This window comes from Mirounga leonina, unplaced genomic scaffold (assembly GCF_011800145.1).
Source record: "Mirounga leonina isolate KUSES-001 unplaced genomic scaffold, KU_Mleo_1.0 Mir_448, whole genome shotgun sequence".
NCBI lineage: Eukaryota > Metazoa > Chordata > Mammalia > Carnivora > Phocidae > Mirounga > Mirounga leonina.
Window position 1 is genome coordinate 1,975,361 of NW_023270758.1, and position 24,775 is coordinate 2,000,135.

The following is a 24,775-nucleotide window of genomic DNA, read 5'->3' on the forward strand; positions in this document are numbered from 1 at the left end:
GGTGTGCAGAAGGTAGGTAGGCTCAGCATCCAGAAAGGATCCAGCTGAGTCCACTCCTTATTTTAACCCAGAAAGGGGGCAAGGCATCAGGAAGCAAAAGACGTCTTGCTGAATGAATGAACTGGCCCATCAATCATTTGCCATTTTGAACACTACTGGTTTGGATACCTGAATTCTGAGATCTTTATGAGTGAGATTTCGGTGGCGTTCAGAGTACACAGGGTGGTACCAAGTCCTACTAAGTGGAAGCTCTTCAGATCCTGGATACTGTAGCCTGAATCCTCCAGGAACCCTTGCAGAATAGATTTAGCCTAGAAAAATAAGGAAGGATAAAAGAGGAACTATCCAGGGATGATGAAAACCCCAAGGCCTGAGGGGATAACTTAGCTATAGCAGTAGCCTACCAACAAATCCCCCATTTACTCCTCTGGACACACCCCCCATTCCAAACCATCCTAGCCACTGCCTCCAGGTTCATGTCCCTAAGGTGCTGCTTCTAGTGAATATGTCCCCTCATCCACAGAGGTGTGTTTTGGCAGTGAAACTCTTGTATCCTTCACCAGCACTAAAGGAACTGTATCCCGTGTGTGTCTGCGAGCTTATTTTCTGCAGTCACTCATGACCTTCAGATAGTTTGCTCACTTGAGTTCTCCTGCATCAGGATCCAAACTTCTTCAGCATGTTTCCAGAACTTCCTTTTTTTAAGATTTTATTTATTTATCTGACACAGAGAGAGAGCCAGAGAGCACAAGCGGGGGGAGGGGGGTGCAGCAGAGGGAGCACGAGAAGCAGGCTCCTGCTGAGTAGGAAGCCTGATGCGGGACTTGATCCCAGGACCCGAGGATCATGACCTCAGCTGAAGGCAGATGCTTAGCCAGCTGAGCCACCCAGGCACCCCAAGTTTCCAGAAGTTTCTGACAAAACCTTTTAATAGTCTGCTTTTTTGCCTTTGCTCAAATCAGTCCCTCCATCTTTAATGTGCTTCCTGCCTTCCCAACTGTTAAAATCCAACCATCGGGGTGCCTGGGTGGCTCAGTTGTTAAGCATCTGCCTTCAGCTCAGGTCATGATCCCAGGGCCCTGGGATGGAGCCCTCCATCGGGCTCCCAGCTCCACAGGAAGCCTGCTTCTCCCTCTCCCTCTCCCACTCCCCCTGTGTCTCTGTGTCAAATAAATAAATAAAATCTTAAAAAAAAATAAAATAAAATCCAACCATCTTTTTATTTGGGGGGTTCAAGTCAAATGTCACTTTCTTTATGAAGTCTTCCCTCATGATCTCAGCCACAGTTAATTTTTCTTTCTCTAAAGTCCTACTTTAATAGGTTTATCCCTCTCTCTTCAATTCCAGACAGTAGTATAACAAATGTTTTGGTATTGAAAACCAGAGGGATCTCTTCAGTGAGCTTTAAGGGGGTTGCTGTGTAGGGTCCCTGAAATTCTTGCACAGTAGCCGTTCATTGTTCATGACTTTCCCTGGAGAGCTACCCCTCCCACTCTTACTTCATGTGGTTCAGGTGGAGCTAACTGCCTTCTGAGTTCCAGGGGTGATGTTATGGCCCAGTCCTGACTAGTCAAGTCATCTCTTAGCCTGGCTGCCATGATGTGTTCTAGATGGGCCTGTGATCCAGTCAAAACCAGCCAGGACTTTGACTGGAATAATTAGGGATGTCCTAATTGAAATAGGGAAATAAGACAGCCTTCTTTATCTGGAAGGAGAACATTCTTTACTCTGGACTGGACCTTGGAATGATAAACACCTGGATCTGCTAGAATTCACCACCTGCAAAGAGCCTGCCTCTGACTGAAGCCAACACAAAGGAAAGCAGGGTCAAAATGGTGAGAGATAGATGTCTGACCATAGTGTTGAAGACTCTGGATCCAGCCACACCTGAACTCTACACTTGAACTTTTCAGTTAGGGGAGCCAATAAATTTCCTTGCCTGGTCAAGCCACTTTGAGTTGTTTTTTTCTGCCACCTGTAATGAAATGAACCCTGATTCATTTAAACTATCTATGTTGGACCCAAGGAAGGATTCAAGTCAATCCTTTGGAGATGAGCTGTATAATAAATTCTGGATCCCTCAGGGCTCATGGGGGCAGGTGCAAAAGATGACAAGAGGACAAGAGCTCACAAGGCAAAGAGCCACCCAGGCACCCCAACCCTGTGAAATATTAATATTATTCTCATTCTCACAGATGAGGAAGCTGAGGCCCAGAGAGGTAAAGTAACTAAGCCCCATTGGCTACACAACCGACAAATAACTAAGATTAAAACCCAGGCATTCCGACTCCAGAGCTTGTACTCTTAGACAGTGAAGATGTTTGGGTATGAAGAGAAGAGAGAGATTTGGGGTCGCTTTTGAACTTTTCCTATTAAGGCTTCACAATCAGGTTTCACTAGTTGACTCATAACAATTTGTGCTCCCCAACTATCAGGCGTGCCCGTTTTAAAATGAAAGTGCGAAAATACGATTCAAATAAAATTACTTTGAAGATGCGGTATTAAATTGTCCTTGCCACTGGAACCTGGAAAATGCAAGCTCAGCCTGCAAGGTGATAAGCCAAAATATATTTACTTGAATGACTGGACTAGTGTATCTGTAATGATTCCAAGACAATTAATACTAACATTTTTAGGCAATATTAACCCTCTGAAAAATGAATAGCTGTAAGATTTCAATCTCTCCGTTCATCCCTCTGGCTTCTCTAATAGTTTTTTCTCCCCTTAAATTGTTTGTTTTTTTTTTTAATTTTATTTATTTATTTATTCATGAAAGTCAGAGAGAGAGGCAGAGGCAGAGGGGGAGAAGCAGGCTCCCCGCCTAGCAGGGAGCCCGATGCGGGACTCGATCCCGGGACCCTAGGATCATGACCTGAGCTGAAGGCAGACGCTTAACCGTCTGAGCCACCCAGGCGCCCCCTTAAATTGGTTTTTAAACTGAACTCTGTTAATGTAGTTCCATCAGGTCTGACTATTAATCTAGAAACATGCATTTAAGGGTTTGATGGGGAGCAAAAGTTGAGGAACTGACTGCAAATGATATATGCAAATGTTAGGTTTTCATATCCTCTTCAAACATATTGATAAATCTCACTGGCATCTGTGGGAACTAAAATCGGTACAAAGGGAAAGAGATTCTCCAGTTTCTAAGTTGGATATATTTTTCTGTTTTCTCCCAGACTGTAAATAGAAGGATTTTAATATCCGAAGGGTGATGTGGCACTTCTCAAACAGGCAAAATCGGTCATTATAGAATGTCAGGATGGAAGGAACCTCAGATTGCTGGGTTTAGAGCGTCTTGCAAATGAGGTGAGACGCCAAAGGGAGCAAGTGTGGTGGTGGTGGTTGATGAGGATGGCATCAGAGGCCACAACAGTGAAAACAATTAATTTTTACTGAATTCTATGTGCCAGGCGTTGTTCAGAATGTTTCACATGTATTGACTCACATAATCCTCATGGCCAGGGTCTCCATGCTGCCCAGCTCCGGGGCTGGGGGTGGAGGGGCGGGGTACAATTCACAATGTGTTGTGTTTGAATGGGGCCAGTCAGAGTTATGGGACATGGCAATACTGACTCCAAAAAGCTCATGAGACTGGGGGACATCCATTGGTTTTGCCTGCCCAGCACCCATCCTCCCTTTGTTTGAGAACACCATGCTTTTCCTTGGGTGAACTACCCTGTATCTGTTTCCTCTGGAGGTTGTTCCTTCTGGAGGTTCTAGAATTTATTTCCTTGCCTTTTCTAGCTTCCAGCAGCTGCCTGTAGCCACATCATCCATCTTCAGAATCAGCAGCACAATGCCTTCAAATCTTTCTCTGTGTCCTTCTGCTTCCCTAGTCACACGGCCTCCTGGATCTGTGGCCTCCCGTCTCCTTCTCCTAAGGACCCTTGTGATTACACTGGGCTCATCAAGAGAATCCTCCCATCTTAAGACCCTTAAATTAATCAGATCTGTAAAATCCCTTTTGCCACATAAGGGAACATCTTCAAAGCTCGCAGGGATTGGGGCATAGATGTCTTTGGGGGCCTTATGCAGCCTCCCACCCTCTGTTCCCCCTGTCAGTTCATAGGGTCATGTTGAGAAGGACCCCACTCCCTGATGCATGCCGAGCCAACCAACATATTCTACTCCTGATCACAGTGACTGCTTGGGGTGGGCAACTGCACAATTGGAGTCAATGCTGGGGCTTTTTCAAAAATTCATGCAAGAGGGGCTCTTTCTTTATGGGGATGCTAATTAGATAATATGTAAAGCCGATGTTGAATTTGACCACTGAGGGAGGGCTGCCTGAGCATGAAGATACCACAGAGCATCTAAGACTCCCCTTTCTAGCAATACAGTGGGTTAACATCCCTCCCAGTTGAAACAATTAAATTCTGGAGCGAACTTCTTCTTTAGTGCATGAAGGATTAACTGACACAGAAACCAACTTCCTAAGCAATGAGAACACTGAACAAAATCTATGAAACAACTATATTCAGACTGGACAATGGAGAATACAGGACTATGATCCTGAAAGAGGGAACATAAATAAGGAGAGCCTGAAAATTGCCCTTGCTTACTGCCAAGAAGCACTTTCCAGGCCAGGGAGCAGGAAAGGGAACCTAAACAAACCCAGTGGTCCCGTTGAGCTGAGAACATAGAGATCCAAGGTCAGAGAAGCCACGGCACCTGTAATCTGTGGGGGAAAGTACTGGAGAGTAGAAAACTTCAGAGAGAGAACACCAGAAGAGAAACTTGGCAGAAGAGAGAGAGGTCTTCCCCCATCTGGCTGAGTACTAACCTCTCCACACAGACCAGGAGTGAAATCTACATAAGTATCAGGAAGACGCATCAGAAAGTGATAGGCTGAACAATTCTCAGAGCTCATATGGAGTTGGAAAGAGATCACATTCCCACCAGCCAGAACAGAGGGGTCTGGAAATACACAGCACATTAGGCAGAGTCTCCAGTAGAATCAGTCTGAATAATGGAGATAAGTTAACTACACAATAAAGGTCACTCTGGATTTACCCTAATAATCCTCAAAAGGAAGACTTGGGGCGCCTGGGTGGCTCAGTCGGTGAAGCGCCTGCCTTTGGCTCAGGTCATGATCCCAGGGTCCTGGGATCCAGACCCACGTCGGGCTCCCTGCTCGGCGGGGAGCCCTCTTCTCCTCCCTCTGCCCTTCCACCCCCACTGGTGCTCTCTCTCTCAATCTCTCTCTCTCTCTCGCTCTGCTCTCTCTCAAATAAATAAATAAAATCTTTTTAAAAATTTTAATTAATTAATTAATTTTTTAAAAAGGAAGCCTCAAAAGGATCAGACTGATTTGAAAGTAATTTAAATGTATGCCAGTAGTAATCCTAAGGGGCACATCCACCCCAATGTTCATAGCAGCAATGTCCACAATAGGCAAACTATGGAAAGAGCCCAGGTGTCCACCAACAGATGAATGGAAAAAGAAGATGTGGTGTATATATATATACAATGGAACATTACTCAGCCATCAAAAATTGAAATCTTGCCATTTGCAATGACATGGATGGAACTGGAGAGTATTATGCTAAGCGAAATAAGTCAATTAGAGAAAGACAATTATCATATGATCTCACTGATACATGGAATCTAAGAAACAAAACAGAGAATCATAGGGGAAGAGAGGAAAAAATAAAACAAGATGAAACCAGAGAGGGAGACAAACCATAAGAGACTCTTAGTCATAGGAAACAAACTGAGGGTTGCTGGAGGGGAGGGGACTGGAGGGATGGGGTACTGGGTGATGGACATTAAGGAGGGCATGTGATGTAATGAGCACTGGTTATTATTATTTTTTTTTTTAAAGATTTTATTTATTTGACAGAGAGAGAGAGAGAACAAGCAGGGGGAGAAGCAGAGGGAGAGGGAGAAGCAGGCTCTCTGCTGAGCAGGGAGCCCGATGTGGGACTCGATCCCAGGATCCTGGGATCATGACCTGAGCCGAAGGCAGATGCTTAACCCACCGGGCCACCCAGGCGTCCCAGCACTGCTTATTATATAAGACTAATGAGTCACTGACCTCTACCTCTGAAACCAATAATACATTATATGTTAATTAATTGAATTTATTTACTTATTTATTTATTTTTAAAGATTTTCTTTATTTGTCAGAGAGAGAGCATGTGCACAAGCAGAGGGAGAGACAGGCAGAGGGAGAAGCAGGCTCCCCGCTGAGCAGGGAGCCCAATGTGGGGCTCGATCCCAGGACCCCAGGACCATGACCTGAGCTGAAGGCAGATGCTTACCCGTCTGAGCCACCCAGGCATCCCTAATTAATTGAATTTAAATTTAAAAAACGTTTAGGGGCACCTGGGTGGCTCAGTCGTTAAACGTCTGCCTTCAGCTCAGGTCATGATCCCAGTATCCTGGGATTAAGCCCCACATCAGGCTCCCTGCTCGGCGGGAAGCCTGCTTCTCCCTCTCCCACTCCCCCTGCTTATGTTCCCACTCTCTCTATCTCTCTCTGTCAAATAAATAAATAAAATCTTTAATAACAAAATAAATAAAATAAATTTTTAAATGTTTAAAAAATATAAATGAATGAATGAATGAATGAATGAATGAATGAATATATGCTGGAACAAAGCCCAATACCCTTCGAAGGAGTACAACTAAATCAAGCACTCAAAAAATATAAAATTCACAATGCCCATTAGCCAGCCAGTCAAAATTACCAGCCTTGCATATAAAATAAAAATACATAACCCAAAACTAAGAGAAAAATTAGTCTATAGAAACAGACTCAGAAATAACTGATGACAGAATTAGCAGCAAAGATTTTAAAGCAGCTATTACAAATACTGTATGTTCAAGGACATAAAGGAAAATATACACAAAATTAAGACAGAAATGGAATATTTAAAAGATCAAGCAACATCTACCTACCTGTCCTGGGGTCCATTCGGTCTGCCGGCTTAGGGAAGCCACGGTATCAATGGAGCTGAGATCCAGCTGCTGCAGCTCACTCTCATTAAGAGCCAGAGCAATGCGCCCCAGGGAGGTGATATGGTATTCTTTCCAGTAAGAAGGCATGTCCCAAACCTTCAAGTGAAAAAAAAATCCAGATTAGACTGACCATTACTAACAGTATTTTAAACAGACATAGGGTAAATCTCTTTAATATATGAAGTTCTCTTATAAATCAATAAGGAAAGGACTACAACTGTATATATATATGTGTGTATATATATGTGTGTGTATATATATATATATATGTGTGTGTATTTATTGATTGATTGATTGATTGATTGATTTATCACCGGAATTTATTGGTCTGATTTCTTGGCCCTCATCTTGACTTGGCCACACACAGGGTCCCTGGCCAGTGGACTAAGGTTTTGTCTAAGATGACAAGGACAACTCAGGGAATGTGGGGGAGAGTGATTTTATCTTCCTTATTGTAGTTTGAGGTTTTGATCTTTACTGGCTAAAGAGGCCATTTATCTTTGTAAGCGCAAAACATTTTTGCTTTCTCCAGTTTTCTACTAATGGTGAAAGAATAGAAGCAAATAAAGTTTTACTGATTTTTGGAAAAAAAAGATATGAACAAGAAATTCACAAAAGAAGAAAGAGACATGGAAAAAAGTTCAATCTTGGTCATAATCTTTTAAGTTCTACATTAACAACAATCAAAGAATACCATGTTAGCTGATCATATTGATAAGGCATAAAAAGAATGATCATTTATGGTGTTGAAAAAATATGTGGTAAAGGATACTCTCATTTATTGATATTGAGAATATAAATCAGTACATAATTTTTGGAAGGGAATTTGGTTATGTGTATCAATAGCTTTTAAAATATTTATACACTTTGACCCCAAATTTCCACCTCTGGGAATTTAGCCTAAGTAAATAATGAGAGACAAATGTCCCCCAAAATATGTACAAAATATGTACCTTGAGGCATTAAAAAAATATAAGCAACCTAAAAGTCTACCAACTTGCTAAATAAATAAGGACCAGAAAAAAAAGGACCAACCATAATATGAAATATTATATAACTATTTAAAACGCTGATATAAATTTATATTTCTGATATGGAAAATATGCATTTATACTGTTGGGTGTTGACAGCAAGTTATTGAATAGTGGGTGAGCATGATATTTTTTTCTAACATATATGTGTGAGTATACATGAAATATATAAATACATTTTATACACATACACAGAAGTCTGGGGAGCTTCAGGTGACTATACCAAAACAGTTAACAGTGCTTATCTCTGGGTAGAAGATTATGACGGATTTTCTTTTTTATTACTTGTCCAACTTTTCTACAATAAACTTGGGTCATTTATATAAAAAAGAGTTATAAATATAATTTTAAGGAACTTAATGTCAACCCCACAAGGATAACCAGATATTCTACAACTATCCAAATGGCTGAAACAAGCCACTCAAAGGGAACTTTATAAAGATGGAAAAAGACTTGTAGTCTCCGTTTTACTCCTTCCTGGTATGTTTTCAGACAAATTTGCAATGGATTCTGAGAAAATCTGCTGTAAGCAGCAACTGAGGTTCTCCAAGTGGAGAAAGAAAAGGCACCATTCCTGGAAACCGTCTCAGAAGCACCAGAACACCCACAGAACTTTTTACTGAGTGTCCATGAGATGCCAAGACACATCTCTGTTCTCTGCTACAGCCCTGAGAGGGAGGAACTAGAAATTTCTCGGATGTGGAGTGCACGCCTATGGCACCGAGTTGACACAGAGAAATTACAATGGCACAACGCACGTGAAAACTCCCTGAGGTGGGTTGTACACACAGAAGTGCTGGGACCGTTATGCTGGGGTTTCCCTCTCTTGCAAACTCCCTCCCTGAGGTGGGCTTTACCTGCACTGCCTTCTCCTTTAGGGTCATCAGCTGAGGGGGGCTGAAACCCCTGACGGCCCCCAGAAGCTCCACGTTCCTGATGAACGTGTGTTCCTCCATGCAGAGCAGGTCCTGGGGGGCCCAGCAGGCATTGGCTTCCGCCAACTTGAAGATGTCACCAGAAGAAGGAGCCATGACTCCATGGCAACCTCAAGAACGGGGAGGAACAGAGGAAAGAGAGCTTCAGGGAATGTTAGTCTTTATTGAAATGAGTAATCTCCTTGTCCGGGTGGATTTATTCACGAGAGGCAGCGTAGCATAGACACTGAGAGCAGGGACGCGGGGAGCAGCCTGAATCCCGCTTCGGCCACTTCTTGCTAATTATCTGGTAACAAAATCACGGAAATGCCAACTTTTTGCACAGCCACATGCACACGGTAGGAGCTCTGTGACATTACAGTGGGGCCCCAAATTGCCTGGAGGACAGTGGGAGCTGGTGGTGAACAGTTCTGGCTTCCGATTCAAATCCAAAACTATTTAACCCCTCTCTGCCTCAGCTCCCTCGTCAGTAAAATGAGGATAAAATTATCTCATCAGATTTTTGGAAGGATTAAATGTATTATATATGAAGCACTTAGAACGAAGCTAGGTATACAGTAAGCACTCAGTACTTGTAAGCTATTTTTATTAGTTCTATTACCAGCAGCTGCCACCTCGCATTTGTTTGCAACCCAGAGTTAAGGCTTCCAGAATTACGAGGAAGAAACAGTCCTATTTAAGTGTGGTTAAGGGTGGGGTGCCTGGGTGGCTCAGTGGGTTAAGCGTCTGCCTTCGGCTCACGTCATGATCCCAGGGTCCTGGGATCGAGTCCCACACTGGACTCCCTGCTCAGCAGGGAGTCTGCTTCTCCCTCTGCCTGCCACTCCCCGCTTGTGTGTGCGTGCTTGCGCCCGTTCTCTCCCTCAAATAAATAAATAGAATCTTTAAGTGTGGGAAGGAAGAACGATTTGCCATCATGGAGGCTATGGTCTTCCCACTTTCTGGGAAAGAGGAGAAATGGGCCTCTTGCATTTTCCTTTGCAACAGGAGAAAACCCATCCATTTCAGTCTTTGACTAAGTTGAACATCACCTGGTCAAACCAGTTAACATCATCAACACACAAATGAGATATTTCTCCCCAATGTGCTCAACCTGGGAGAAAACCCAAGGCTCCTTTTTTCTTTTTTTTTAAAGATTTTATTTATTTATTTATTTTTTTAAAGATTTTATTTATTTATTCATGAGAGACAGAGAGAGAGAGAGAGAGGCAGAGGGAGAAGCAGGCTCCCAAGGAGCAGGAAGCCCGATGCGGGACTCGATCCCAGGACCCTGAGATCATGACCTGAGCCGAAGGCAGACGCTTAACCATCTGAGCCACCCAGGCGCCCCAAAGATTTTATTTATTTGACAGAGAGAGACACAGCGAGAGAGGGAACACAAGCAGGGGGAGTGGGAGAGGGAGAAGCAGGCTTCCCTCAGAGCAGGGAGCCCGACACGGGGCTCGATCCCAGGACCCTGGGATCATGACCTGAGCCGAAGGCAGACGCTTAACGACTGAGCCACCCAGGCGCCCCTTCTTTTCTTTTTTTAATTCATTTATTTGAGAGAGATGTATAGAGAGAGCAAGCACCGAGGAAGAGTGAGAAGGAGAAGCAGACTCCCCACTGAGCAGAGAGCCCGATGTGGGGCTCGATCCCAGGACCCTGGGATCATGACCTAAGCCAAAGGCAGACGCTAAACCAACTGAGCCACCCAGATGCTCCCCAAGGCTCCTTGTCTGAAGAACAATCCTGGCTTTCCTGTCTTAGCAGCCGTCCACCTCTGAGGCTCACAGACTCACCAGCACCACCTGAGCCAGAACATTCCCAAGCCCTGTGGCCACTCCGTTCTCACTGCCTCTCAATGGTAACTCATTGGACTCCAGTCAAGAGGTGAAAGTGGACCAGATTGAGGTTGCCACGTGTGGTCCTCAAGCATCTTTACCACAAAAGACACATCCTTCCTAGACTCCCCCACTCCACCCCCACTTTCCAATGACAACAGGATCCAGTGATAGTACAGAATTAGAGAGGAACAAAATGGTTATACCGTGTGGCGGGGACTTGGTCTTATCCTGCTGTGGTCCCTGCCTGGCACACAGTAGGTGTTTAGCAAATATTGGTTGAATGAATCAACACACAAATTAACTAAAATGAAACCAACTAGTAATTCTGCTATGCCATTAATTACTATAAGCACAGCAATAATGAATATCCAGAACCACGGAAGAAAACTCCGATGATGCAGTCCTAACAGAGGGTCCTCCCCAGAGTGTGGCGAGTCTTACTTTTGCGTGCCCGCACGCACAGAGCAGGTGGGCTGCCATGTGACAAGTGACTGCTGGGCTGTGAGAGCAGGAGGAGCTAATGGCGATCGCCACCAGCTCTGGGCACAGATCCAGGAGCTGCCATTGCTCACTTCTTGACTTTGGCCAAGTCTCTTAATCTCTCTCTAAAGCTCAGTTTCCCGTGTCAAGAAAAGGGAAGCAAGCACAGCACCCACATCACAGGACAGGGGTGCACGGAGAGAGGACCACCCGAGATAAACATAAATCAGATCATGACACTTCTTTGCTTGGTGCCTCCATGAGACCCCAACCCAAAGACAAAGACAAAGTCCTTAGGGCTTCCTTTATAAGGCCCCATGTGGCCTTGTCTCTCGTGCACTCCAGTCACACTGGCCTCTCATGTCCCATTCCTTTCTGTTCCTGTTACACTTCCATTTGCCTGGAAGACTGCAACGCCACATGTCCAAGCAGCCCACGCTCACGATCCCCAGGGCTTTCCCAAAATGTCCCCTTCTCAGTGAAACCTACCTCCACGGTTCTCTTTGCAAATTATAACCTCCCACCCCCCACTCCCTGACCCCTTCCTTGCCTTGCTTTATTTTCCTTCTTGGCACTTACCATACCCCAAAATACTATGTCTTTTACTTACTGTGTGTGTGATTCATTGTCGGGCACCCACCCCCACGGCCCAACCCCTTGAAAGTAGTCCTCTGAGGACAGGGATTTTTGTCTGTTTTGTCCACACAGTCGGTGCTCAATAATTATTTTTTGCAAGAAAGCAAGCAAGCACTGACTGCCAGCTATTCTTATTACAATTATGATTGGGTCTGATTAACCTTGTCCCCTCCTGCTTGGTACAAGTCTCAATGGCAACTCATTGGACTCCAGTGTGCTCAGTGGGTGCACAAAATCATAAAAAGAGCTAACACCTATGGAACATTTCCTACATTGCCCGGCACTGTTGTGAACACCTTTACAGGTTTCAATCCACTAACCCTCATAACAACCTAAGGAGATCGGGACTTTCATTCTCCCCATCTTACAGAGGATGAACACAGAGGCACAGAGAGGTAAAGGGCTTACCCAAAGTCCCACAGCCAGTAAGCAACAGACCCAGGGTTCACAGCCTGGCCCCAGCACTGCAATACACCGTCACTCAGCCATTTACACCCTTTAAGTCAATTCTTTTGAAATGTTTGTTGCCACGTAATCACCATTTAACTGACTGGCCTGGGTAAGGAGCATAAGACGTGATTCCAAATCACTTTACTACAGGGGTCATTCTTTGGCCTGTGGCTTTTTGCCATGATGCTTTGCCAACATTGCATCCAATCCCCTGGACAAAGGAGGCCTCTGGATGCCAGGGACTGAGGCCAAACACCTGCTACTCAGCTCCAGCTGGGACACCCCGGAAACACTCACCGGGGCTGGGGGCAGAGCTGGGGCTCTTCTCATTGCTGTTCCGGACAGAGTCAAAGACAGCCCAGAGGAATTCTTCGGGGGGCAAGGTCCCAGCTATCTCGGAAGCTGTCTGCTGAAGGATATCTGGAAACTGTGTGCAGGAGAGAAGAGGAAGGAGAAACAAATAATAATTAAAGCACATTAAACACAGATTTACACTATGATACTACTTACTCCCTCCCTCGGGGGCTGTGTTTTTTCTATAGCAGCTTCTTACATAATTGCATCCCCTAGCTCAACTAACTTGGTCTCTACAAAGAATCATACAAAATAATACTTAACCCCATTAGCAATCCACTAAATATTCAATACCACAAGTATATATTGTTTTTCACCCATCTGATTACCAAAAATAAAAGAAAGTGAGAATACCTAAAAATAAGATGAAGTGATAACACTTAATGTTGAGCAAAATGCAGTAAATATGCACACTAATTCTTCTATGGGACTGTTAAACGGTACAGAATTACCGGAGCAACCTGATAAGATCTATAAAAAATGTAGGGGATCCTACCCCATTTTGGTCTGGTATTGTTTTTAAATTTTTATTAAACTTTACATTCATCATAAAAAGGAGAAAGAGAGGGGGCGCCTGGGTGGCTTGGTGGGTTGAGCGTCCGACTCTTGATTTTGGCTCAGGTTGTGATCTCGTGGTTGTGGGACTGGGCTCCGTGCTCAGCGGGGAGTCTGCTTGAGATTTTCTCTCTCTCTCCCTCTCCCTCTGCCCCTTCCCTCCTTCCTCATGCTCTTTTTCTCTCTCTCTCTCAAATAATTAAATAAATCTTTTTTTTTTTTTTTTTTAAGTAGAAAGAGAGGATGGTCTCTAATTCTGAGTGGAGACTAGCAACGAGGGAGCTTCCAGTTGCCCTGGAGAAGGTGCCATTTCTCATCTAGAACCAGTGTGATTTGTCAAGACCCAGGATATTATTGGTAGGCCCGACAATGAGTCCAGAGCATTTATCACACTCTCTCACACAGCTATGCATCACTGGGTCCCACTCTGTCCAAAGAGAAAGCCACTAGGTTATAATAGCTCCTCTTTCAATTCTAACCTTCAGAATTAGTGTCCCACTCTAAAACAGTTGTTCCCCATCCTGGCTGTAGGTGACAATCACCTGGGAAACCTCCGGACACCAGGCCCCACCCCAAAGATTCTAAGACCATTGGCCTGGGGTGGGGGCCATGTAGGTGTCCTTTTAGAATCTCTCCAGTGATTGTCATGTGCAGTTATGGTCACAAGCAACTCACAAGAGACATAGTTAACTTTTAAAAAGCAAAATGCACAGCAGAGTGAATGGTATTTTCCATTCTGTATTTTTAAAGGGAAGAACATACATAAGTAGGAGGAGGATTTTCCTGAAAGGATGCAGAAGAATCTGGGAGGAATGATCACCTCTGGGGAGACAGGCTGGGGACCTAGAAGTGGCGGTGGAGGAGAAACTTGCTGTCATCCTGTAGCTTTTGGTATAGTTGAAATGTCTTAACCAGGAGCATGTATTACTTGTCTTATTAAATATTTCAGTCATTAAAAAAAGTAGAATAATACAACACAACAGCCATGTACCCACACCTAACTTAAGAAATAAAAGATCACAAATATAGTTGATTGGTCCTTCCCTCCATCTTTGGTGTCCTTCCTTCCCCAGAAGTAACCAGCACCCTAAATTTGGCATTAACCATTCTCATGCACTTCTAAACCTGACTTACATCTAGAACTGTTTTTGCATGTGCTTAAAATTAATGTAACTATTTTCATGATAAAAAAAAAACCACCACCATTAAAGCATTTTCATAGTGAAAAAAATTTTAATTTAACTAATATTTGCTCATTTATTTAGTATCCTACTATATGTACTCTTTTGCAACTCACCTTTTTTAACCCTGCGCTGTTTCTGAGATTCAACCGTATTGAGATAAAGCTTTTTCAATTTCAAAAGTTGATCTTTAGAAGATTAGATAAGTATATAATATACATGCATCTGCTACTTATGACCATATGGACACCCCAGAAGACGATTTTACCATGCCTGGACACTGGAATGTACGCTGTGTGTGAACCTGGGTGACACGCTCTGTGTTCAGGTTCTGCTGAGCACGTGTGACAATGCACATCTTGCACGCGCACGTATGGGGATGAGAGCGTGTGGATGTGCCTTGCAGTCCATCTGAGTCTCGTCCAGCAAATACCTACTCCCTCCCCACTCTCCACTTCTGCATGAAGGAGACTACTTCCTGCCCCTCTGAGGTTGAGCTTGGCCATGTGACTTGCTTCGGCCAGTGGAAAATGACCTTCCCAGGTCATTTTCAAAACTCCTCTGGAGTTTCAGACCTCCACGGCGTGAAGAACAAGCGCCAGGTAGCCTGAGCCCCAGAAGCAGACTCTGGAAGCAGAGCAGTCCCGGTGACCCACAGACCAGTCCTCAAGAAATTAATACTTATTGTTGCATGCCAATGAGATCACGTGGCTTGATTATACAGCACAACGATGACAAATTTGTACCTGTTTGGCACAGCTCTTGGACTACGCTGTCTAACTTCTGGAGAGTTGCTCCAAGCAAAGTGTGTGCCCAAAGGCAATGCTCCATAAGGATTTTGTCCTGGATTAAATGTGTTTGCACGTGGGACTGCACACACTGGACATACGTGTGCATGTGTATACAGCACTGCTGAATGTTAGCCCTCAAACAGGCATGCATGTGGGGAGCACACAGATAGCAGGGTGGTAACTGACCTACAGCTCCCAGTCTGGGCACGTCTGCCCGGACGGAGGGCCATGTGAAAAGCCCAGAGTTGGTTTCGCTGCTGTCTCACTCCCTTTTCCCAAACCTTGGGCATCCTGGAGCAGAGCTGGAAACATCTGAGCCCTTTGAGGCAGGGAAGAAGGTTCCAGAAAGCAAACAGGCAGTAAACCCAAGGGGGTATATAACTGACCACACTTTCTCTCCCCTTCAAACCCCTTCGGCCTTCCAAAGATGGAACAGAGAGGTACCTTTGTGGCAACAGAGCTTAATTCGTCTCCTGAAAAAAGGACTAGAAAGGGTCCCAAGTCCTTTGTCGTCTCGGCCGTCCAGTTCTGGGGAAGTCTAGGAAAAGAGGATAAGCAGTCATCCGAAACACCGTGCTGTTTTCTCTGTCTCCCAGCATCCTTTGCTTGCAGGAACAGACCAACTTCATACCTGGGCAAGTCCCACTTCCCTGACCAAGAGAACAGGCATGTGATGCAGGGTAGCACATACCGGACACCAGGTCACCCTTGGGAATTTTGTTGGAACTACTGGAGAAGCCCTCTTCCTCCTGGTATCTCTGGCAGTAAAGAGAATCCTGGAAGTTGTTCCCATTACCAGGTGGAGAGAATAGAGGCCACACCAAGGAACACAGAGCTGAGGGCTGGGAGGAGCATATTCCCGACAACATCACTTGAGCCTCTGGATCCAGTCAGGCCTGAAGTATAGCCCTGGAGTTTTCCATTACATTCTGTTTCTGAACTCAATAAACTCCCACTTCTTTTTTAGCTTGAATTGTTGAACTTCTGTCACTAACAGCACAGCCTGTCCTTCCTCTTCCATTACTGTCCCCATTCTACAGATGTAGAAATTAAAGTGCCAAAAGATCAAGTAGCTTTCCCCAGGTCACATAGACAATAGAGCGTACCACCACGTACACAAAACTTGAACCCAAGGAGTCGGCCTCTCCAGTCCATGTCCCATGTGCCTGGGACAGAGCAATTACTCCAGAAACATCTGCCGTCTTTAACCGCTGACTGATGGCTAGGTCCTACTCAAATACCCGCCCCAACTTGAGAAGACTCTACACGAGAAAAAACAGTTCTGTGTCCGTCCCCTCCCCCGCCCAGAGCTGCCCCGGACCCAGAGGTGACAATGCTTTGATCATCTGCGTTATTGTTACTGTTTGTTGTTGTTACTACCCAAGAATAAGGATGCACCTCCTTGCATTCGTAAGGTGCCATCTTTTCAAAACTCCTGTCCTTAAATGTGCCAAGACGTACTGGTGACAATCACGGAGGCCTGCTGAGCGGCTACTGTCCTCACTTCACAGGGCATCTGAGGCCCAAAAAAGAAAGGTCACATTTCTAGAATAAACGAAAGCGGCTAACCTTGTCCTAAGCCGGAGACTCTCTTGTTTGGAGGGCAGGAGCACCAGGGTTCGGCGCCCCTTGTGCAGTGCTCAGCCCCCCACCCTCCCCACCCCCCGGGGCCGAGCCTGGCCCCTCCTCACCCGCGCTGTTCCAGGAGCCTGAGCCTCACGGCAGCCTTCTGCTCGGGGCTGAGGTCTGGGCAGTCTCTGAGCCCGTGCAGGGCTGTGGCCCAGGCCGGGGCAGAGACACCGCGATGGAGGACGGCTGCCGGCAAGTGGCAGAGCAGTTTGCCCATGATGTCTACCGCGTACTCGTCAGCAGTGGAGTTGTTCTGAAACCGACAAGCGGAGCTGATGGGAAGATCCAGCAGGGCTCAAGATCGTGACCCCTCCACAACACATCCCGATCCCCAACCTCGTAAAGGTTCCAGGACCTGAATCACCCACCCTACCATGGACTAGAAGAGAGCAGCACGGGGTGTGATTTTACCCCAGGGAGGCAGGCCTCAGAAGTCTAGGAGGCCCCACCAAGGAGCCGGTGTGGGCAGAAGACTGGGCATGCGGTGAACACTCCATAAATGAGGACTGACGTCATCGTTGGTGCCATTGCTCTGAGGACACCCCAGAGTTCAACGACCATACTAATAATACTACAGCAAGAATAAAAATAGCACTTCAAAATCTGTATGGGACTTGGGGGCGCCTGGGTGGCTCAGTCGTTAAGCGTCTGCCTTCGGCTCGGGTCATGATCCCAGGGTCCTGGGATCGAGCCCCGCATCGGGCTCCCTGCTCCGCGGGAGGCCTGCTTCTCCCTCTCCCACTCCCCCTGCTTGTGTTCCTGCTCTCGCTGTGTCTCTCTCTGTCAAATAAATAAATAAAATCTTTAAAAAAAAAAAAAATCTGTATGGGACTTGAAAGCCTCTAAAGCTCTTTCCCCAGTGACAAAAGGAGATAACATTTGAGTGTTTAATACATGCCAGGCAGTGTTCTAAGAGCTTACACATCCTAATCTTCATCTTCAAAGTAACTGTAAGAGATAAGTTCTAATATCACCCACTTTTTAAAGATAAAGAAACTGCCAGCCAGTGGCAAGCCTAGGGTTCACACTCAGACAGTGTGCCCTTTGGGCCTTGGCATTGAACAATTTATTGCCTATTTCATGCCCTCAGTAACCGTGCAGGAAGTGCTCTTGCATCCATCTTAGGGATGAGAAGACTGAGGCTCAAAGAGGGGAATAACTTGCTGGAAGCCACATAACCAACCACTGCCAGAGGCCAGCCTACATCCCAGACTGTGTACTGTGATCTTTCTAGTCCCCCAGAGCAGCCTCCCATCATTCAAGCCCCAGGATGGCAGTCCTCAGAACCGATGGCCAAGATTGCCCCACCCAGGGTCCCAGGGCCAGCTTTGAGACCCACTAGTCAGACTTTGGGCCATCACCACAAGCTCAAGGTCCCAGCCAGATCCCCCGAGGGCTCCCCAGGATAGCCATAGACACCCAGAGAGGAAAGAGTATCAGGGAAAGTGTCACCCAGGAAGAGTTTCCTTACCAGGCACTGCTGTACCTTCCTAAGGACTGAATTCTTTTTGTGGGAATCTAAAACCAAGGAGTCCAACTGACTCTTCCCCAGGCTGATCAGAAAGGGCACACACTGGGAAGCTGAGACAGAAGCCAGGTAGTGAGCCCTGGAAAGAGACGGGGAGAATGAGAGGAGGAAAACAATGGCAGCTCTGCATTTGCCCCTGAAATCAGCCTCCACATGCCCAAGAGCTTAGCCCAAGGCTGTTCTATAAATGTTTGTTCACCCCAGGGATGTTGTGGCTCCTTTGGGATGGAGCAAGCCTCCCACCCACCATGCCCCTCTTCTGTGGGCAGGGAAACAGACGTCCTATCCTGCCTCTCTTCTACGCCCAGGTAGCATCAATCAGAGAATGGGGTCTCCGTAAACATATGTTGAGGGGTGCCTGGGTGGCTCAGTCCTTAATCCTCTGCCTTCATTCCCAGTCATGATCCCAGGGTCGTGGGATTGAGCCCCACATGGGGCTCCCTGCTCAGCAGGGAGCCTGCTTCTCCCTCTCCCGCTCCCCCTGCTTGTGTTCCCTCTCTTGCTGTGTCTCTCTCTGTCAAATAAATAAATAAAATCTTAAAAAAAACAAAAACAAAAAACATATGTTGCCTGGTGGACTGGTTGAGGGGAGAGGAAGAGAAAGAAAAAGGTAGGGACGCCTGGGTGGCTCAGTTGGTTGAGTGTCTGCCTTCGGCTCAGGTCGTGATCCCAGGGTCCTGGGATCGAGCCCCGCATCGGGTTTCCGGCTCAGCGGGAGCCTGCTTCTCCCTCTGCCTCTGCTGCTCCCCCTGCTTGTGCTCTCTGGCTCTCTCAAATAAATAAAATCTTAAAAAAAAAAAGAAAGAAAGAAAGAAAAAGTAGAAGTAAGAGATAAAGAACAGAGAGAATAAAATAGAAAGTGAGAAAGAAAGACAAGGAGAGAGCAGGAAAAAGTAAAAGAAATGACACCCGATTCTGGCATCTCCAGTCCAGAACAACCCCTCCCCCCCAAACTCTTGGCCATGTATTCTTAACAGAGGCAATATGGCCCCCTAGGGGGAAAAACTGGTTCAGGTAGAGACAGCGGGGGGAAAAAAAAAATCTTAGTTATTACAATGATCTGTGACTAACTAAAGCTCAATCCTATTCAACAAAATCTTATTCCTGGTAAATTCTCTCATTCAGGAGAAATTAAATTGTTCCCTTTAGGGAGGCAATAATGAAACAGAGGTTGAGAAAGACTGCTCTAGACCCACATGGCCTACTCATCATGACCACTAGACTGTTCCAAACCCAAATTCTACATGTTCTTCTTCCTCTACACCAGCCCATGTGTCTTTTTCCCTTTATGCCCAAATCTGTCATTGCTACCAGCTTAATATTCCTCAGATCTGTTCTTGCCTCTCCATTCACAGGACTGCTATCTTATTTATCTCTTCATTCATTCAGCAAATATCTGCTGCATGCCAGGAACTGTAATGGGCAACAGCTACAACCGTGAACACTAGGTGAGGGGCAGGTCCCTGTTCTCAGAATGCTTCATTCTAGTAAGGTAAAGACAAGAGAAACCAGTGAATAAAACAGGTCATTTTAGCCAGTGATAAATGTAAGGAAGAAAACAAAATGGCTCTGCAATGGAGAATGATGGAGAGGACAGCTGGGGAGACCGTTCTAAGACACAGGTATTTAAGCTGAGATGTGGATGAGTGGAAGGAGAGAGCCATGCCAAGGTCCAGGCTCTAGAAATAAGCTTCCATGTCTCCCTCCTTCTGGCCAGGTTCCCTGCATTCTGTCCGCTATGTGGAAAGATGTAATGATCTCTCTGAAACATAAATCTGAGGATCTGTGCCCGGAATACAGGTGAAACACCTCATGGTGTCATACAAACCTTCCCTGATTTCACTGCCCCTTACTTCTCTGGCATTCTGTCCCCCAACTACTCTGCAGATACACACCCTTTGCTTCCCTTGCCCACTGCTGGACCAAACATTCCCTGTGCCCCAGCCTGGAGTGTCCATCTTGAACTCTGAAACCCCAGCTCATTCTCTGAGTTTTAGTTTAGTCTCCTCCAGCTCTCCAGTCTGAAAGAGTCACACCCCCCTCTGTGCCCTCTACCCATCACCCTTTCCCATGGTAACAGCACCTGGCTTTCTTGGAGAATCACCCCCTTCACTTGAAGTCCTTGTGGTTTGGGGTGGACCCCACTTCACTCTCAGCTCCAGGGGTACAATACCAAACTAAGCCAGTCAGAGTTATCCATCTGCCACAACCCCAGTCAAACCCACGACTTACTGAGAAGGATGGGGGAAAAAAGTCTTTTAACCAGGAGGATATAGCCTTGAATCGGCCAGAGACCACTACAGAGAAAGAAGATGCCTGACACAGAAGCCTACAGAGGAAAGCCGGGCCAAAAGACAGATAGCTGACCACTCAGCCCCTGGATCCAGTCATGCCTGAAGTCTATTCCTGGAGTTTCCAGTTACCTGAACCAAAACTGACTTTTATTGCTTAAGCCAGTTTGAGTTAAGGCTCTTATCACTTTCAACCAAGTATCAACTTGACATTATAAATGGCTTCATGCTTGTATATTTCCCCTCCCAGAGACTGTAAGCTCTTATAAGGGGAAAAATAAATTATCTTTGAGAACAAGTACATAGTAAACATTCAGTAAATTTTTTTTTTTAATAAATGAAGACAACAGCAAGAGAAGGAAAAGGGAAAGAAAGAGAAAAAGTGTCCAGATTGTGTTTGAAAAAGCAGGGCTCCCCCTCCCAGGCCTGAATGCCCACACATACCCGGAGAAATTCCCACAACTCACATCAGCCCTGATCACCCTGGAGCCTGGGCACAGCTGGGAGGCCAGCCCAGATGGGACCTGCTTCACCAGCACTCACTCGGGCTTGGATCGCTTTGGCTTTGGTTTTTAAATAACAGGGAAAAAAAAAAAAAAGGCAAGAGACTCTGTCTGAAATATCTATGTGGGGTTCAGAATTTAAATCCTGGTTCACAAGGGCTTAATTCTGGAAGGCACTCTCCACTCTGGCTCCTCACAAAAAGCTGGGGGTGAGATGACTTGGATGACTCCCACCAATCTCATTGTTGGGCCAGAGCGGGGAGCCAATGTTCACTTACGGGAGTGCAGTCAAGAGGAAAGGTGGCATAGAGGATCTGGAGACCTCCCAGTATTTCCACGCCAAACAATTAACCTGAAAGATTAAAGCAATTCTAGGAATTTAGTCCAATAATCATAAGAGCAAACAAAACCGTGCTTTCTCTGGGCCAGGCACTGTTCTAAGTGCTCTATATATGTTTACTTATTATTTAAGAGAACACCCTACGATGTAGGTACCACTACTGTGCCCAGTTTAGGGATAAGGACACTGAGGCGATCACAAGACGAGCACAAAAATTTAAGTCTGAGAATGCTCACCTTGTTTCGTTTATAACTGCAAGAAAGGGAGATGTTAAATTAATTAAACAAGGAGGCCATTAGACCGAAGTGGCCCTAATGACAGGGAGCCCTATGTAAGCATACCAAAATCAAAGTCTATAAATGCCTCAAGGTTATGAAATCAAAACACCGACGACAACCAATCACCAAGAGTCAACTAGGCTTTAAGCTATAGCCAGTCAAATAATTTCTTTCTCTGCATCTGCACTTTCTCTGTATATGTCTTTTCCCCTGCAGGGCACTCTAAACCACTTCTGGTTCAGCGCTGCCTGATTCCAATCGATTTTTGCTCAGAAAAACTCTCAAAATTTTTAATATGCCTAGGTTTACCTTTTAACAGAGCTATAATGTCACTGTCCCTCGGTCTGGGATTGGTTAGGTAAGTTACGGTATATCCATACAACTGAATGCTACGCAACTATTTTGTTTCAAAAGGTAGATTTATATCTATTAACATGGAATGATGGCCATGACCTATTTATGTATATACACGCGTACACACACACACACCCCTGTGCTATAAAGTTAAACAGAACAATGTATATAGTATGAACTCATTTGTGTTTTTTAAATTACACGTAAATACGTTTTATAGACACAAAAAAACTCACAAAGTCGATAGCAAACTTTTCTTCGTGGTTACCTTAAGAGAGATTCTCAGGGCGCCTGGGTGGCTCAGTTGGTAAAGCGTCTGACTTCGGCTCAGGTCATGACCTCAGGGTCCTGGGATCGAGCCCCGCATCGGGCTCCCCACTCAGTGGCGAGTCTGCTTGTCCCTCTGTCCCTCCCCAACGCTAGAACACTCCCTCTCTCTCTCTCTCTCTCTCAAATAAATAAATAAAATCTTAAAAAAAAAAAAAAGAGGGACTCTAAATCTCAGCACCTTTGAGATTTGGGGTTGGAAAACCCTTTGTTGTGGGGCTGTCCTCTGCATTGTAGGAAGTGAGCAGCATCCTTGGCCTCTACTCACTAGATGCATCTCCCCCAGGAGTGACAACCAAAAGTGTCTCCAGATATGGCCAAGTAGTTCTCCGAGAATCACTGCTCCAGGGGAAATTTGGGGAAATTTTACTCTCTCTATATTGTTTTATTCTTTAATAATAATTATGTGTTTTCAGCAAAAGTGTAAACAACAAAGGCAAATTTTCTAATTAACTGGTATGTGAAGCTCCTGAGCATTGAGGGATTCTAGGTAAGGAGCTTTGTTGGAACAATTCTTCCTCCTTGAACATGGAGGTCTTCCTCAAAGCAGGTCTGACCTTCACCCACTGGATCAGTTTGATGAGTATAAAGGAGACCGCCATGCCAGGGTCCAGGTTACCAAAATAATTGGCTTTCCTCCCTGCCTGGGCAAGACTTTTAATAAAGTTCAATAGTTCTTACCAGGGAACTTTTATAAATGTCAATTATCAGGCTTCACCCCAGAAATTGCAAGTGAGGCTCTGCAATCTGTGTTGTTTTTTCATCCGTGGGGTTTTTTTTTAACAGCTTTATTGAGGTATTTTGATATGCAAAGACCTGCATGTATAATGCATACACTTTGATAAGTTTGGACATAGGCAAACACCCAGGATACCATTACACAATCAAGGTAATAGACACATCCAACACCTCCCAGGGTTTCCTTTATTCCGTTTTGTTTTTTGTTTTTGTGGCAAGAGCACTTAACATGAGATCTACCCTCTTAACAAATTCTGAAGTACACAATACCACATTGTTAATGATAGGCACTGTGGGGGCGCCTGGGTGGCTCAGTTGGTTAAGCGACTGCCTTCGGCTCAGGTCATGATCCTGGAGTCCCGGGATCGAGTCCCGCATCGGGCTTCCTGCTCGGCAGGGAGCCTGCTTCTCCCTCTGACCCTCCTCCCTCTCATGCTCTCTGTCTCTCATTCTCTCTCTCGCAAATAAATAAAATCTTAAAAAAAAAAAAAATGATAGGCACTGTGTTGCACAGCAGATTTCTAGAATGTATTCATCTAGCAAAACTGAAACTTAATACCCATCAAACAACCCCGGCGTTCCAGGCAATGCTGATACTCAAATTGGGGAACCACTGACTGAATGCAAGGGAATGACAGGGCTTTGTGAAAATTTTGCCTATTCCTCTAATGGCCTTGGATTATACACCAAGCTTTAAGCTTATTTCCTGGCTCTCAGGGAAAGAATTCATTATTTGGAGACTTTTTATTCATATCTACAACACGCCAGGCCAGAGTCGGGCAGATGCCTTGTATATCCGCCTGCTCACCCTCTCAGGACTCTGTCCCACCAAAAGTTTAGACTCCCAAGTCCAAACACTGTTCCCAATGCCCAATTTTACTTGCTTCTATCCAGTGAGAAGTCAGTTTCCACCTCTGATCTCCCCAAAAGGATAAAGAGTCTCCCTAACCATTTGGAAAATGAAGTATTAAATGAAGAAGAAAATACTCTTCTTAAAGTACTGTTCCCATTCCAGGCTACCTCTGGAAAGGACAGGAAGGAGGGAAATGACCTTCAGTCTCAGAACATAATTACGAACATGCCAAACGGTATACCCTGCAACTGTATTTTATCTGAATTTAGATCTGAGTTTAGAATAACCAATCTGGTAAAGCTCTGGCTGTAGAGACCGGGGTATCTGGAGCTTTTAAAAAAGAAACCGGAGGGGTGCCTGGGTGGCTCAGTCGTTAAGCATCTGCCTTCAGCTCAGGTCATGATCCCAGGGTGCTGGGATCAAGCCCCACATCAGCTCCCTGCTCTGCGGGAAGCCTGCTTCTCCCTCTCCCACTCCCCCTGCTTGTGTTCCCTCTCTCGCTGTGCCTCTCTCTGTCAAATAAATAAATAAAATCTTAAAAAAAATAAAAGGTTTAGGGGCACCTGGGTGGTTCAGTCATTAGGCGTCTGCCTTTGGCTCAGGTCATGATCCCAGGGTCCTGGGATCAAGCCCCGCATCAGGCTCCCTGCTCTGCGGGAAGCCTGCTTCTCCCTCTCCTGCTCCCCCTGCTTGTGTTCCCTCACTAGCTGTGTCTCTCTCTGTCAAATA

At 45.5% G+C, this 24,775-nt stretch overlaps 1 protein-coding gene across 1 annotated transcript in view; it reads right to left on the reverse strand.

The window, feature by feature from the left end:
- OTOA (otoancorin) overlaps positions 1-24,775 on the reverse strand; it is a 61,577-nt gene that overhangs the window by 7,660 nt on the left and 29,142 nt on the right. The window contains 8 exon segments of the mRNA XM_034988068.1: positions 169-311; positions 6,907-7,062; positions 8,855-9,042; positions 12,622-12,751; positions 15,650-15,743; positions 16,897-17,087; positions 18,306-18,441; positions 21,435-21,508. Of these exon segments, the coding sequence (XP_034843959.1) occupies positions 169-311; positions 6,907-7,062; positions 8,855-9,042; positions 12,622-12,751; positions 15,650-15,743; positions 16,897-17,087; positions 18,306-18,441; positions 21,435-21,508 (1,112 nt within the window).